At 42.2% G+C, this 15,860-nt stretch overlaps 1 protein-coding gene across 1 annotated transcript; it reads right to left on the bottom strand.

Moving 5' to 3' along the window:
* Positions 1-6,760: 6,760 nt before the first annotated feature.
* On the bottom strand, positions 6,761-9,072 carry UTP3 (UTP3 small subunit processome component). Its single transcript, XM_004766318.3, has one exon. It carries the CDS (start codon positions 8,244-8,246, stop codon positions 6,822-6,824), a length of 1,425 nt encoding a protein of 474 aa, XP_004766375.1. The 5' UTR covers positions 8,247-9,072; the 3' UTR covers positions 6,761-6,821.
* Between the last annotated feature and the right edge of the window lie 6,788 nt (positions 9,073-15,860).

Here is a 15,860-nt window from a genome sequence, read left to right as displayed (position 1 = left end):
AGGACCCTGGGATCATGACCTGAGCCGAAGGCAGACACTTAACCAGCTGAGCCACCCAGGCGCTCCGGGATAAACTTTAAAATGTTTGCATTCCCATATTGCCACACTCACTCTCCCTCCCAGATTCTACTCAAAAAGAACTCTCTGCCTTCCTTATGTAAGAGCTACATGCCTGTTTTGAGGTCCCACAGCATCCTAACTAAGCAGTTAATCAGTCCAACTTCAACATGTCTATCTCTCACCAATGAGTCTTCTCCCAAAGTTGACATCTTTGAGTTTCTCCTTTTTACAGTACACAACAGATTTACTCCTCTAGTAGTTCTCAGAAATACTTTTACTCTTCCTGAAATCTTATAAAACTCTGTGCCATTGGGACCCTGAACAGAAGTGATTGTGACAAGTTGGACTTAAGTGAAGTTTAAGGAATAAACTTATTTGTTTGGCCTTAATTTCCCTTTATGTGTAGGTTTGAATATGATGTAATTAGAAACGTAAGTACAATTGCCCCTTGACGATATGGGTTTGAACTGTGCAGGGACTCTTCTATGTGGATTTTTCCAATAAGTAACAGTCCAGTTTGGTGAATGTATTTTCTCTTCCATAGGATTTTCCTAATAACATTGTCTTTTCTCTAGCTTATTTTATTGTAAGAATACAGTATATAGGGATGTCTGGGTGGCTCAGTTGGTTAAGCCGCTGCCTTCGGCTCAGGTCATGATCCCAGCATCCTGGGATCGAGTCCTGCATCGGGCTCCTTGCTTGGCAGGGAGCCTGCTTCTCTCGCTGCCTCTGCCTGCCATTCTGCCTGTGTGTGCTCTCTCTCTCTCTGACAAATAAATAAATAAAATCTAAAAAAAAAAAAAAAAGAATACAGTATATAATGCACATACCATAAAAATGTGTTAATCTGCTATCTATACTATCAGTAGAGCTTCTGGTCAAGAGTAGGCTATTAAGTTTTGGGGGAGTCAAAAATGATATGGGATTTTCATCTGCATGGGGGTGTGGGTTTGCATTCTTAATCCTTATATTGTTCAAATGTCAACTGTATGTCTAAAAGAGCTCATGTAGGGGCACCTGGGTGGCTCAGTGGGTTAAAGCCTCTGCCTTCAGCTCAGGTCATGATCCCAGGGTCCTGGGATCGAGGCCTGCATCGGGCTCTCTGCTCAGCAGGGAGCCTGCTTCACCCCCCTACCCTCTCTGCCTGCCTCTCTGCCTACTCTGTGAAATAAATAAACAAAATCTTAAAATATATATATATATAAATTGCTCATGTAATAAGAATAAAAGAATTATGAGTGCTAATACAGTTGTTTGGTCATCTGCTTTTTTTTTTTTTTTTTAAGATTTTATTTATTTGAGAAACAGACAGTGAGAGAGCATGAGTGAGGAGAAGGTCAGAGGGAGAAGCAGACTCCCTGTGGAGCTGGGAGCCCGATGTGGGACTCAATCTGGAACTCCGGGATCATGACCTGAGCCGAAGGTAGTTGTCCAACGAACTGAGACACCCAGGAGTCCCCCATCTGCTTATTTTGAATAATCCCCTCTCTCACTCATCATAAGATGGTCTCCTAGTGTATGTATTAGATAAAGCAACGCTTAAGGGTAAATAAAAGGAACAGGTCAAGTGTAAGGTTTCCTGAGGTCCAAGGACTCCTGGCTTCAGAGTCCAGGAACCCACTCCTGGTATGTAAAATGTGGTCGAGCCTAGGTTATTGTTCTGCCTGGCGGTCCATTGCTTTCAACAGATTCTCATGGGACTAACAATTGAAGTTCTGTAGTCCTATGTTAATACCACCCATATTTCATTCCTGTAATTAATTTCATTCATGTCTCTGTTATTGGCTAAGAGAAACCTAAGACCAGTGTGCCCAGGGCAGTGTTTCCCAAAGTGTATTCTATAGGTTATCTGGATCAGCATCATTTGAGGTGCCCGACAAAAATACAGATCCCTGGATTAACACCAGGCCTGCTAAATCCGAGTCTGTGATGGTAGGGCACAGAAATCTGCTTCTTTAACTTACCACCTCATCCTTAGGTGCTCTGGTTTGTAAAGTACTGAGAGAACCAAGGAGAAAATTAACTCTTTCAAGTGGAGGGAGTGATTTTTTTAATGGATTAATAATAAAAAAAGTTAATATTAACTAACACTAAACACCTGCTGGGTGCTGTTCTAAACGTATATTATATGGTTTAACTATTTAAATGGCTAGAACATCATACATTATTCAATGTGAGGAAATTGGGAAGAGATTAAGTAGATCAAAGACACATTGTAAGTGGTGACTGGGATTTGAACTCAGTCTGGCTCTAGAGGTCACTTTTACTTGCTACCCCACATTGTTTCCTTAAGGCAGACCATTTTGTTCATTTCCTCCAGGGTTTTTTTTTGGTTGTTGTTTTGTTTATACTTTTAAAAATGTGGATTCTTAATATTTACTCTCATTTAAAGCTTCACTTTGAAGCAAATGTAAGGAAAAAAAATCATTTTTTCTTCCTCAAAAATGTATAGCTGAAGGAATCCAGAAAACCTCTGGAATGCATAGCTGAAGTAACTAAGTTAAAAACTTTGATATTAGGAAAATATACTTTAAGCAAAATTTAAAACTTACATATTTACACTTGTTGATTTGGGTGGTGGTAAATTTTTAAAAAATATTTATTTATTTAAGATTTTATTCATTTATTTGAAAGACAAAGATCACAAGTAGGCAGAGAGGCAGGCAGAGAGAGAGGAGGAAGCCAGCTCCCTGCAGAGCAGAGATCCAGATGTGGGGCTCGATCCCAGGACCCTGGGATCATGACCCTAGCGGAAGGCAGAGGTTTGAACCCACTGAGCCACCCAGGTGCCCCTCAGGGGTGGTAAATTTTTAATTTTGTTTCTGTGGTATAATGCAAATGTGTTAAAAAGAATCACTATCTAAAATAATTTTTAAACTCTGACTTACGGGGCACCTGGGTGGCTCAGTGGGTTAAGGCCTCTGCCTTCAGCTCAGGTCAGGACCCCAGGGTCTTGGGATAGAGCCCCGCATCGGGCTCTCTGCTCAGCAGGGAGACTTCCTCCTCTCTCTCTGCCTGCTTTTCTGTCTACTTGTGATCTCTGTCAAATAAATAAATAAAATCTTTAAAAAAACAACAACTCTGACTTATTACCCAAAGTAATATTCAGTTTGAGTGATTTGGAACTCTAGGTGAATCCTACATGATCTTTTGGGATCAGTTTCTATTCAGTCAGTGGTACTTGTTCCTCATTATGATCTGAGATGTAAATTACACTGACCTTCACTTTTCTTGAATTATTTTGATAATGTTATATTACTGTAACATATTAAAACTCTTTTACTTTAGACAATAGCAAGGAATAAGCAATTCCAGCCATTCTTCAGAGATGTTTTTTTGTGTCAGATATGTGAATATAACTATTCAAATTATAAGCTATTTTTATCTTTAAGACCACAAAAAGTAATTTCCCAGGGGCCAAAAGCTCTGACCATTAAGGTAGTTTTAGAAGTCTGATAAGCAGGGGCTCCTGGGTGGCTCAGTGGGTTAAGCCTCTGACGTCGGCTCAGGTCATCTCAGGGTCCTGGGCTCTCTGCTCAGCAGGGAGCCTGCTTCCCATTCTCTCTCGGCCTGCCTTTCTGCCTACTTGTGATCTCTGTCTGTCAAATTAAAAAAAAAAAAAAAAAGAAGCCTGAGAAGCAAATTTATTTCACACAAAAACTAAAGGGATACATTTATTTTTATTTAATTCCTTCACAAGAATATAGGTAAGAAACTGTGGCTTAGAGAAATTGACTACTCAAAACTAGTCCGCTGGTTAGTGGTAGAGTAAATCACTGGATCACTAGTTTGGTATTTTCTTTACTTTTTAGTATTTTTAAGTTACCCACAGCTTAACATGCTGACATAAAACTAACAGTATGTTGCTTTATATTGATTGATGCCAGAAACCAGTCATTTATTTTATTGGAACTGTTACCCACGACACTCCTGAGTTCACTAAGTGAGTCACTATGGTAAGTGATCACACTGAGTAGTTAAGTTATTCCCATGTTAGAATGGTACCCCCCACATCTCAGTGCCCTTTAAATGTTTAAATATATACAAAAATTTGGATGATGTAAATACTATATCCAGTAATTTGTTACTTCATTAACTATCAATTCACATTTTTTACGTCTGTAATTAGGATAGCACCACCTATATCTTAGCTATTCCAGAATGAATTGTTTACAATGTGTTGTGAGGTCTCTGAAGGAGTATTTGGTGGAATATTTAACATGCATATTTTTTTCCATATTCCTAAATGGAAAGCTTTTCTTCCTTTTAAAATATCTCCTCCTCCTCATTTTATACATCTGGCAGAGATTTGACATAGAACATCGAATATTTTTAACCTCTAACTTCATTTCCTGTCTTGTGCTAGGTTTTCTGTATTCCTTAATGTGCTCACCCAATGCTCCCCTCTTCTTTCAAACCGAGGATATTAATTTCTCAATCGTTTTTACATACTATTCTTTATTCTGTTTCTGTTTTAGCTACAATTCGTTGGGCACCTATGTGCTGAGGTGTGTTGTCACAACCCTGTAGTTAAGAGCCAAAACTTACTAGGTGATTGCTGTGTAACAGGCATTGTTTTAAGTGCTTTAATTAATTTAATATTAATTTTCACAAAAACTCTACGAAGCAGACACTGCTACTGATTCTCCCAGTTTAGATGAAAAAAAAACACTAAGGAACAGAGAGATGTACCCCAACTCATAGACTAAGTGATGGAAATGGGTTACGAACCCTGGGAGTCTAGTCTGCTTTCGAATTGGGAAAACTGTTTTACACCTCTTTCCTTTATACTACCACACTCACAATATTTCTTAACACCAGATGTGAGCCCCTTTCCTCCCCCTAGCAATTGTGACACTGGCTGGGTATTGTACAATTTAACTAAATTCTGACATTCTCTACCTGGATAGTTCAAGCTGTTACCTGTGCTTCTGCCCCATCAGCTGCAAATCTGAGGTTCTCACGACCCTCTCCCTGGGTCCAATTAATTTGCTGGAGTGGCTCATAGAACTCATGGCAACACTTACTTAACTTTTACCAGCCTGTTAAAGGATAGGCGTATACAGGTGAACAGTCAGACGAAGAGATTCATTTAGTGAAGTGTGAAAGGGTGCCAAGCACAGGAGACGCTGTCCCCATGGAGCTGGAGTGCATCACCCTGTCCGCGTGGACGCATTCACCAATCTGGAAGATCCCTGAACCTCACACTGTTGGGATTTTATGAAGGCTTTCTCACATATGCATCATAAATCACTAATTCCATTTCCAGCCTCTCTCCCCTCTCTGTTGAATGGGGGTAGGGCTGAAAATTCCAAGCTTTTAATTATGGCCTGAACTTTCTGGGCACTAGCCCCCATTCCAGTGCCAAGCAGGAGCCAACCCAGTCACCTCATTAGAACCAAAAAATGCTCTGAGTGCTCTTATCACTTAGGAATTAACAAGGGCTTAGGAGTTCTATGCCAGGATGGGGGGCAGAACCAAAACACATACTTTCTATTGTCTCAAAGCTCTTAACCATTGTTACATCACCTCTCCAAGGTAGGTATAGTTGTACCATAAAGAAAATGAGTTGGAAATCAAGTAATTAACTCAAAAGCACTGGAGTAAGTGAACTGCAAAATTTGTACTTTTCCTAATGTATCAGGAAAGGAAAGCCAGAAAGGCTGGACTGATGGTTTAGGTCCAAATCCCAAGTCTGCATCCTTTATAAAGTTAACCTCCTGGATTTCAGCATCCTCCTAAGGGAAATCTATAAAACAGTACCACACCTCACAAAGTTACTATAAAGGTTAGATGAGGTGATGCACAACTGGTACATGGTGATTGTTTAATAAATATTAACCATTGATCGTCTCTGTATCTCTAACGGCTAGGGATATTTAATTCACAATAGCTAATGAACGGTGACATAGTTACATCTTTTATGCTTTCCTTCACTAGGCTGGTCATTTTCTTCCCTGGCATCATCCCAAATATTTTCAAGTTCACCATCTCAGCATTTCCCTCCTACTTTAAAGACCAGAATAACTAAGGAAAGGTCTAACTTTTTTTCTCTTTTACCACTTGAACTTGTCACTCACCTCACAGTAATCCTACCAAATTTTCCGCAACTAGAGTGTACAAACGGCAACTGTTGGAAGTCCCCAGTACAGTACTGAAAATGAAATTTTTACCTTATTTATCACATTAAGGACTATCAGAAAAATGTTCACAATTGTCATGTCTTTTTCTACTTTTAACCAAAGTTCCTTTTCATTCCTAAGCTTTTACCACACAGAATGTACAAAATCCTTAAGCTGACATTAGACCTATGAGTTACAAGTATCCTGCTCAAGAATTACACTCAGGTAAATGAAATTAATATGTCAGAACTATTTTACAGGCCATCTTACAAATAAGATGATTCCAAAGGTGCATTCTCTTCACAAGAAAAATTATAAGTGTTCTAAGTTTGACAGTTGCTCCTTCACCACCCAGGTAACTTTCCTAGGCAACTACTTGACAGAATATCGGAGAGCTCTGGTCCACACCACCTCTTTTACCAAACACTTCTGTACTGCTCCCCAAATTCCCAGTATGACTTCAATATAAATTAAAGAACAACAACAAAAAAATTGAGCAACAAACCAAATTTCCCTGTTGACAAGAATTTTTAAAATCTAAGGTTAGGTATTATGTATCAATCCAATCACTTCACCAGTTAAAGATAAAAATTTATTGATCTAAAATTATTGCCGAAAAACTTAAGCCAAGTGAAAACGTTATTTAAGCTTAATGCTCTTTTTAACTCCCGCGCGAATGCCAGAGAGTTCGCCAGTGTAACGCTGCTCCTCTCTCCGGACTTCTCGGACCTGCCCTCTCCTGCGGATTTTGGCTCTTCTGAACTTCTCCCGGTGTTTCACTCTGGGATTGCGATCGATCTTCTTTCTTCTGGGTGTAAGTCCTCGATTTTTAGCGATCTGATAGGTAATGGCTCTCTTCGCATTCTGATCTTCAAGAGCCTGTTCGTCAACACTCTTTTCTTCTTTCTTTCTCTTCAACTTCTGCTTGTCTTCTATTTCCTTATAGAATTTCAGCGCAGCTTCTTCATCAAGATCGGAATCATCAGACGAGGCTGCAACAGCAGAGGCAGCAGCAGTGGTCTCTGAAACGGATTTTGGCCTGGCCTTGGTGGATTTTGCTCTCGAATTCAGTCCTTTCTTCCCAGCATCCTCTTTAAATGTGAGCAGATGACGGATTTCAGAAGACAGCTTCTGATCTACGACTGACAGCTTGTTGATCAAATTGCGGTAGGTGACAAGCCTCTCTATGACGGGGTGTCCATGCGCGGGGACTCTCCTGGCTTTCAGGATCAAATAGAAGCTGATGTTGGAGCAGTAGTTCAGATAGAGGTTGTACTTGGTCCTCAGGTACTGGCTCCCCTTTCCGGGGGGAATGACCCCTCGCTCCGCCAGCTGCAGCAGCGGCTCCAGCTCATCCTTCACTTCAGTCAGCTTCACCTTCAGGTCTTCTAGAAGCTCCAAGAGCTCTGGTGACTCCTTCCGCAGCATCTTCAGCTTCTCCTTCACTGAAACTTTCGCCAGATCCTTCACGACGCGGGTCTCCGCCTCATCGACCTGAGGTGCTGGTTTTGCAAAGGCCTCGACCCAGGTGACCCCAAAGTCGTCCTCCTCCAGGGCTTGCGCGAGGCGCCGCTGAATGAGCTGCGCTTCCTCTTCCTCCTCTCTTTCCTCCTCCTCCACTTCTTGTTGACTCTGTCGGCGTCGGGCCTTGGAACCGTAGTCCGTGTCATAGTAAAGTTTTTTCCTCTGACCCCACGACAAACTGGGATCCACGGACACCTCGGCCTCACTCTGCACGGAGCTCCCGCCATCGTCATCCGCGTCCTCCCCCGCGCTCTCTCCACCTTCGTCGTCCTCATCAGCAATATCCAGGGGCAGAACCTCCTCCTCCTCATCACCGTCCTCCTCCTCCCCCTCGCTCTCCAGTTCGCCCCAGCCTTTCGCCAAGGCAGCCCGGGATCGGGCCTCATGGAAATCGTCTACCTTGTCTTGGTAGTAGCTGGAGTCCCCAGGCGAGGGGGGCAACTCTGAATCGTCTTCATTTTCGTCCTCTGGGCCGGGACCAGCCTGGGCTCGCACAGCTGCCCACTTGGCCGCGCCGCGCCGCCGGGATCTCCCCACCATCACTCACGGGCTCCAGTTCCACAGCGACGTCAGGCCTTCGGTCACCTCCGACCGCCGCCAACGGCCACGCGCTGCAGCCACACGCCTCTTTCCACAGCCACGCGCTCTCCTCCCCGGACAGGCCGCCCGCGAACTGCTCCGCGGCAGGAGTTTCCACCTCCTTCCGGCCCCCAGGATCCTCTCCGTGCGGCGTAGGAACAAGGACTTCCGCTCCGTCCGGTAGGCTTTGTCACCTTAAGAGCACCTCCCTCTTCGCTTTTGCCCTTGAACGCCGATCGATTCCGGTGAATTCAGATCCTTCCGTGTAGGAACACTAGACATAGGAAGTTCCGTTCCGTGGAGCCCTTTGAGACCGCCGTTCCTACTCTCGCGAGTCTGGGCGTGGCTGGGAGACGGGATCTTGCGGGAATCTCGCGGCGCGGCCTCCGGGGCCGCTAGGGGGGGCTCTGCCTCCACGGCTCGGAGCGGCCCGGGGGTGTCGGGTGAGCTGTCGCGTGATCGTACCGGGCGCTTCCGGCCGGCAGCGAGGGTAGACGTGTCGGAACTCCCCAGTGACTGCCGTTGTGACACACCCCTCCGCCCGTCTGTCCGGAAGCTAAGCAGGTTTTCTGTCCGCGACGTCCAGATGCTGCCTTTCTGGCCCGGCAACCGCGGGCCCGGACGGCACCGCGGGCCTCGAGAACCCTGGCCGGGCCTCGGGGAGGCTGTTAACCCACCTCCAGCGCGCAGGGCGCGGTGACGGCGGTGGTTTGTGACCCCGAGGCGGCCCCCGGGGGGTCGGTGCGCGGGCGGAGCTGACTCTGCGGGCGCTCGAGTGGGCTGCACAGGGCGCCCGCCTCAGCGGACCGGCCACTCTGGAAGATGTTTGGACGCGACACGCTCGCGGGGGCCTTTTTTTTTTTTTTTTTAAATCCATTCTTCAGCAGTTACTAAGCGTGACACGGTGTGTGAGCCTCTGGGGGAAACGGTGGACACGCGCACACGCTGTCCCGCAGCTCAGGAACTTGAGGTCTAGCAGGGACACGCGTTAATCAAATCGCACGAAGTGCGTCAGATTGAATCGGGGCAAGTGCCGCGAGCACGTGACCCGGAGCCCGTCCCCCGTCCCCCCCCCCCCCCCCCCGGCCTCCCGCGGCCGAGACCTCGACCTGCCTCAGGACCCAGCTCCCCGCGCTGAGGACGGGTTGAGTCTCCCGCCCGACTCGGGGACGCGCTGGCGGTGTCGCACGAGCTTGGGCGTTGCTTCCATCTGGTTACTTGCTTCGTTGTCTTTCCTCCTCCTCCGTCACCTCGTAGATCTCTGCAATCACGGCTGTCGCCAGGCACAGAACACGTGTTCGACCAGCGCTGGTTCAGTGACTGAGTCCTGGAAGGACTCTACCTGGTTACCGGTCGCAGGTGCTGCGAGAAACCGAATGCCTGATGCAGAAGGCTGCAGACGTCCCTTAAAGGCGGTGACTGGGCAGGGACGAATCTTAGGAATCATTAATTCTAACTACTTCCGTCTTATACCTGTGGAAGCAGACACTTGGGGAGGTTACCCTGGCACAGCTGGCACAGAAGCCTGGGACAGGGCTCCCCGACCAGCTCACACTGAGCTGTTACCAGTAAATTAGTTTCAGACTTTTTCCTGAGGGTAGGTTTTGCTGGGTGGATGACAGAGAAATTAAGAGCATAAATTAAAATATTTGAGGGGGGCACCTGGTGTCTCAGTGGGTTAAGCCTCTGCCTCTTTGGCTCAGGTCATGATCTCAGGGTCCTGGGATCGAGCCCCTGCGTTGGGCTCTCTGCTCAGCGGGGAGCCTGCTTCCTCCTCTCTCTCTCTGCCTACTTGTGATCTCTGTCTGTGAAATAAATAAATAAAAATCTTAAAAAAAAATTTGAGGAAGAGGGTGGAAATAGGGAAGAATTAATCAAACTTGTCTTTCGAAGTATTATTAGGGCTAGAAATATGAAAGGACTGCCCTATAATCTTAGACTAGTTAAAGGTTATTGTTTTCAGATATTACATATGATAGATTCAGAGTATTAATGAAACCTTCAAATGTAGGGGCCTAGAATCTGAACTTTCAATATGATGCAAAATTAAAGGTGACATAAAATTTCTTAGCAGAACAAATAGTGTCATTTGGAAAAATCATACAAATTTTTAGAAAGATAATATTTTGAACTAAATATTTTTAAAATGCCGAAAGGTATCTTAAGCATTTTAAAGCCTTTTAAATATAATACAATTTAATGAATTAAAAAATGTGGGTAAAAGTCCTATGTCCTGATGGTAAGCACAGAATTCATTTTTGAATGTAAGTTTTAATAGGTTTTATTATTTAAAAATATTAACTACTTACTCACTGTAGCAGCATACTACATGCTGTAGTAGATCCAAAGGTGAATTAGTCAGAGTCTCTTCCCTTAAAGAATTTATAATCAGATATGAAAGAACACATGCACACAGATTATTAAAATACAAAGCAGTGTGTGATATAAGCCCCATGCTGTGAGAGATCAGAGGGGTGAGAGACTGCCTCTAGACTGTTATTCTGAAATACTGCTTCAAGAATGTTGCATCAAAGTGGGACTGTAATTATAATCTTGCTTTAAATGTATTAAATTTTCATTATATATAAAAATTAGGTTTTATTTATACCCACAAATCCCAATTTTTCTGCTTAATTTTATTGCGAATTACTGGAGAATTTATGGCCATACTTTAGGGCCAGAATGTGTGTATTTTTTTTTTAATTTATTTTTTATTTATTTTCAGCATAACAGTATTCATTATTTCTTCACCACACCCAGTGCTCCATGCAATCCGTGCCCTCTATAATACCCACCACCTGGTACCCCAACCTCCCACCCCCCCGCCCCTTCAAAACCCTCAGATTGTTTTTCAGAGTCCATAGTCTCTCATGGTTCACCTCCCCTTCCAATTTCCCCCAACTCCCTTCTCCTCTCTAACTCCCCATGTCCTCCATGCTATTTGTTATACTCCACAAATAAGTGAAAGCATATGATAATTGACTCTCTCTGCTTGACTTATTTCACTCAGCATCATCTCTTCCAGTCCCGTCCATGTTGCTACAAAAGTTGGGTATTCATCCTTTCTGATGGGGGCATCATACTCCATAGTGTATATGGACCACATCTTCCTTATCCATTCGTCTGTTGAAGAGCATCTTGGTTCTTTCCACAGTTTGGCGACCGTGGCTATTGCGGCCATAAACATTGTGGTACAGATGGCCCTTCTTTTCACTACATCTGTATCTTTGGACCCTGCAATTGCAGAATGTGTGTATTTTTATAGAGAACTTAGAAAAATATTTTTGATATTTTTTAATGGGAGTGATCACATTGCTCTAATATTATTTATACTAAAGATTACATTGGCTAAGTATTTAGAAAAGAGTTACTGTATCCTGTGTGTGTTGAGAGAGTGCTGTAGTCCAACCTGCTCAGATCTTTTTGATAAAGAACCATTCAGAAGCCAGTTTTTCAATTCCAGAAGTTCCCATAGTCGGATCATCCATGGCTTAATCTTAGACTTATTTACCATTTAGGTGAGGAATTTTTTTTTGGTCAACAATTTGTTTTTCTGAAAAGACGGCTTAATAATTTTGTTATGAGCCTATGGCAATTAAAGTGAAAAACAGGGTGCCTGGGGAGCTCAGTCAGTTAAACATCTGACTGGGTTTCGGCTCAGGTCACGATCTCCGGGTCGTGAGATGGAGCCTCACATGAGGCTTGCGCTCAGTGCGAGTTTGCTTGTCCCTCTCACTCTGGGTCTCCCCCCTCACTCACACACACCCTCTCTCTATCTCTTTCTCTAAAATAAATAAATAAAATCTTTAAAAAAAATAAAGTGAAAAACAGTCCCCAGAGAAAATGAACAAATCCTGAATAACATTGGACATTTAACCATTATATTTGTGGCAACTATAATTTATCATCAACTTGAATATTTATTACATTAGTGTGATGCCTGCCTTAGGCATTAGCAAGCTTCAGGTAATGAGGGCCAACAGGCTTTTGTTTGTTTTTTCAGTATACCCTTTTTGCCTTAGTGTAGGACTTTTGGGGGATTTTCTTACTGGAGAAGGTAGGGTTTTATGAATCTTGAAGTAGGTGGTATTAGGATACTTTATTCAGGACATGAGTTCTGGCTGTTGAAGGTATTCTACCACTAGATTTGCTTAAATTGATCTCAGTTATGGCCTATGCAGCAAGAGCAATAATAGTAGCAACAACAACAACAACAGCAACAAAGCTAACATTGAGAGCAGTTACTATGTGCCAAGACTGTTACAAACTCTTGAACTATATGTTACAAGCTCTTCAACTATATGAGGAAGGTACTATACTAATCTCTGCTGGAAGAAACTTTAGACACACAGAATTTCAATAAGGTGATAAGGCTAGTCAGTAGAACTAAACTTGAACCCAGGTAATCTGGCTTCAGAATCCACACTGTGCTCTAGCTAACCACTTAGCTAGTCCTGGCTTTATAAGTCTCATTTCCAGTCTGTGCTGTACGTTTGATTCAGTATCATCAGATATATCAGATATACCTAGGAGGACTTATATATCCTCCTAGAATATGATTTCTATCAACCTACATCCTTCCGTAAAAACTTTCAGTGACTCTCAGTATCAAGATAAAACTCATGGCATACATGACCCTCCTTCAGTTTTGCCAAAAAATAACCTTTCCAGCCATACCTTTGATCCCTCCCCTGTTGAAACATTTTGTTCTAATTTATGTGCTCTACTACTCTGTTTCCCTCCACTAGATCTACAAGTCCCATTCAGTCTGGATTCATGTGGTCATTTTTTAAATCCCCAGGATCTAGGTCAGTACTTGAGTAGATAAGTTTCTAGACTCATTGTCAGCATATGAAAACAGCAACCTTTAACAATGAATTTCCGTGTCTAGTCATCAGCAGCTTAAAAAAAAATTATTTTTTATTTTTTATTTAACAGAGATATCACAAGTAGGTGGAGAGGCAGGCAGAGAGAGGGAGAAGCAGGCTCCTCGCTGATCAGAGAGCCTGATGCAGGGCTCAATCCCAGGACCCTGAGATCATGACCTGAGCTGAAGGCAGAGGCTTTAACCCACTGAGCCACCCAGCCCCCCCCCCCCAATTTTTAAAATTTAAAAGTGACATTTGAAACATCAAATGTTTATTATATGGCTTTGTGTACTTCAGCTAATAGTTAAATGCATTTTTACTTTTAATGCCAGTGTCACAGACTAGAATGTGATGACTGAAGTTGTCAAAAGAAGTACCTTGTTTTTGCTTGTTCTTTAATGCTCAAAGAAGTAGTAATGGTACAAATAATTTTATGTTAGTAATAATGGGAAAACACATCCTCGATGTTCAACTTCATTAGATAGTTTGATATAATCACAGAAACTCCTTGAACTAATTTTGGGTACAGAAAAGAATGAAGGATTATTTTTAACCATAAAAAAGAAAATGGAAGAGAAGACATAGTTGTCATCTGCTTTCATTTCTCTCAGAAACCACTTACCCTGAAACTAGTAGGTTATAGCTTCTTTTTTCAACTAAGATCTGTATCTATTTAAAGACTCCCAAATCCTAAAAGTAATTTGGAAGTAAAATATAGAACTTGTACTGAAATATGGGATACACACATGAACACATCTAAGATTTTAACTGATGATGACTTGGTTTGGTGGCCTCAATTATGAAAGGAAGAATTTAATGAGATTGTAATACCATTTCTCCTTCCAAACTCTAATATAACTAAATACTGTGTAATTGTTTTCCAAACATTATTTTAATCCTTTATATTTCTGTATCATGAGGAACCTTGTGGATACAATTATTTACATATTAGCTACTGATTGTATGAAAGTTATAGCTTTAATGGTGAAGGTCTTTTGAACATGGCTCAGAAAAAATGTTTTTCTTTAAGTTATTCCTCATTCTCTATATTGAATAAAGGCCTTAGCTCTTAACCTAATGTTCAGGGTTTACCTTTATCTGGTCCTGACTTATTTTTCAAGCTACTTTCTTACTGTTTTTCTTAAAGAATTCTACAGTCCAGCCAAACTAAAATACTCATGTTCTTTTTCTCTTTTTGAGATTTTTATCTCTTGGCTTTTGCTTATGCTGTCCTATATCTCAACTCTTGGCCTCCAAGGCCTACCTAAAATCATATTTTCTTCAGGCTGTATGTTCTGATATGCTTCCTTCTATTAGCATCTGATAGCCCTTTAACTCCTATGTTGGGATTTTAAAACATTTTCTCCATTGTGTTAAGAATATTTATATACTTGTCTCATCTTTCCTCTAGATATATCACTGTTAATCTCTAACCCTTATAATATCTAATACAATTACTCAATTACCATACATAGTAAGTACTGATAAATCGCTAATCAAATAATGAGAGTTAAATTGAGCTCTGTTAAATTTCAATATGGTATTAGAAGTTATTAAAAACAAACCCAAGAATTTTAATAAGCTTCTGCAAATGGGACATTGATCTGTATCTATTTGTGGTATTTAGAGATAACTTAAGACTTTATGTTAAGGGAAAAGAGGGAAACCATTGGAGGGTTTTAAATAGGACAGAATTGATGGGAAGAGGTAAGATAGGCAGGATGTTTGTGTGGAGGTTGTTACAATCATCATTTAGGTGATGAATTTTAGTGTCTAAACTAGGGCCCTGGGAATAAGGGTATAAACAGTGGACAGATTAAGAGCTATTTGGGGAGATGGTATTATAGGATTTAGTGTCTGATTAAGTATGAGAGGTAAGGCATTACAGAGACTTCCCAGGTTTTCTTGGACAAATGAGTAGATGATACAACCCCTCCACTCCACCCCCAACTAAGATAGAAAACTCAAGAGGAAAGAGGTTAGCAGCGTGCAGGAAACAGGCAGAAATGAGCTGTAGACTTCAAAACTGCTGCATTTGAGTCTTCTGTGAAGAAGTTCAAGTGTCTAATGTCTATTGACATTGAATATATGAGTCTGAAGCTATGGAGAAATAGCTAAACTAGAAAAGACATTTGGGGATCCTCAACATTCAGTTGGAACATGGAACTATATTTGATATTTAATTGAAAACAGGCAAAATAAGATTTGATTGCTTTTACCTAAGTATCTAGCCCGCATGAACTGGACCAGAGGGAGTATATTACTTGCCTGCTACTACAGTTACAGGACTGTCTGTCTGTCTCTCACCAAGTGTCAAACTTAAAAGGTTCAGGTTAATAAATGAGCTATATGCACTTAAATGTATAATTTTAAATCTATTAAAGTTTAAGACCTGTAATGTGCCCTGTGAGACATATCACCGTCACCAACAACAAAATCCATCTGAATAAAGCCTCCTCATGTGCTCAACTTGCATTTTTATTGTGTCCACCAGTTTTAATACCTGTCTGGGCCTTCTCCACTAGCTATTATCAATAACACTTAGGGGCGCCTGGGTGGCTCAGTGGGTTAAGCCTCTGCCTTCGGCTCAGGTCATGATCTCAGGGTCCTGGGATAGGGCCCTGTATCGGGCTGTGTGCCTGCTGCTCTGTAGACTTATGGTCTCTCTCTCTCTGTCCAATAAATAAATAAAAATCTTTAAAAAAAT

Source organism: Mustela putorius, unplaced genomic scaffold, assembly GCF_011764305.1.
Source record: "Mustela putorius furo isolate JIRA1106 unplaced genomic scaffold, ASM1176430v1.1 tig00000430_pilon_pilon_pilon, whole genome shotgun sequence".
NCBI classification, from domain to species: domain Eukaryota; kingdom Metazoa; phylum Chordata; class Mammalia; order Carnivora; family Mustelidae; genus Mustela; species Mustela putorius.
Note: the sequence above shows the minus strand (reverse complement) of the source record. Positions and strands in the feature narration are given on the sequence as shown.

Bases quoted from the DNA above. Each gene is read 5' to 3' on its own strand.
- UTP3 (XM_004766318.3), bottom strand. From the start codon at position 8,246: ATGGTGGGGAGATCCCGGCGGCGCGGCGCGGCCAAGTGGGCAGCTGTG.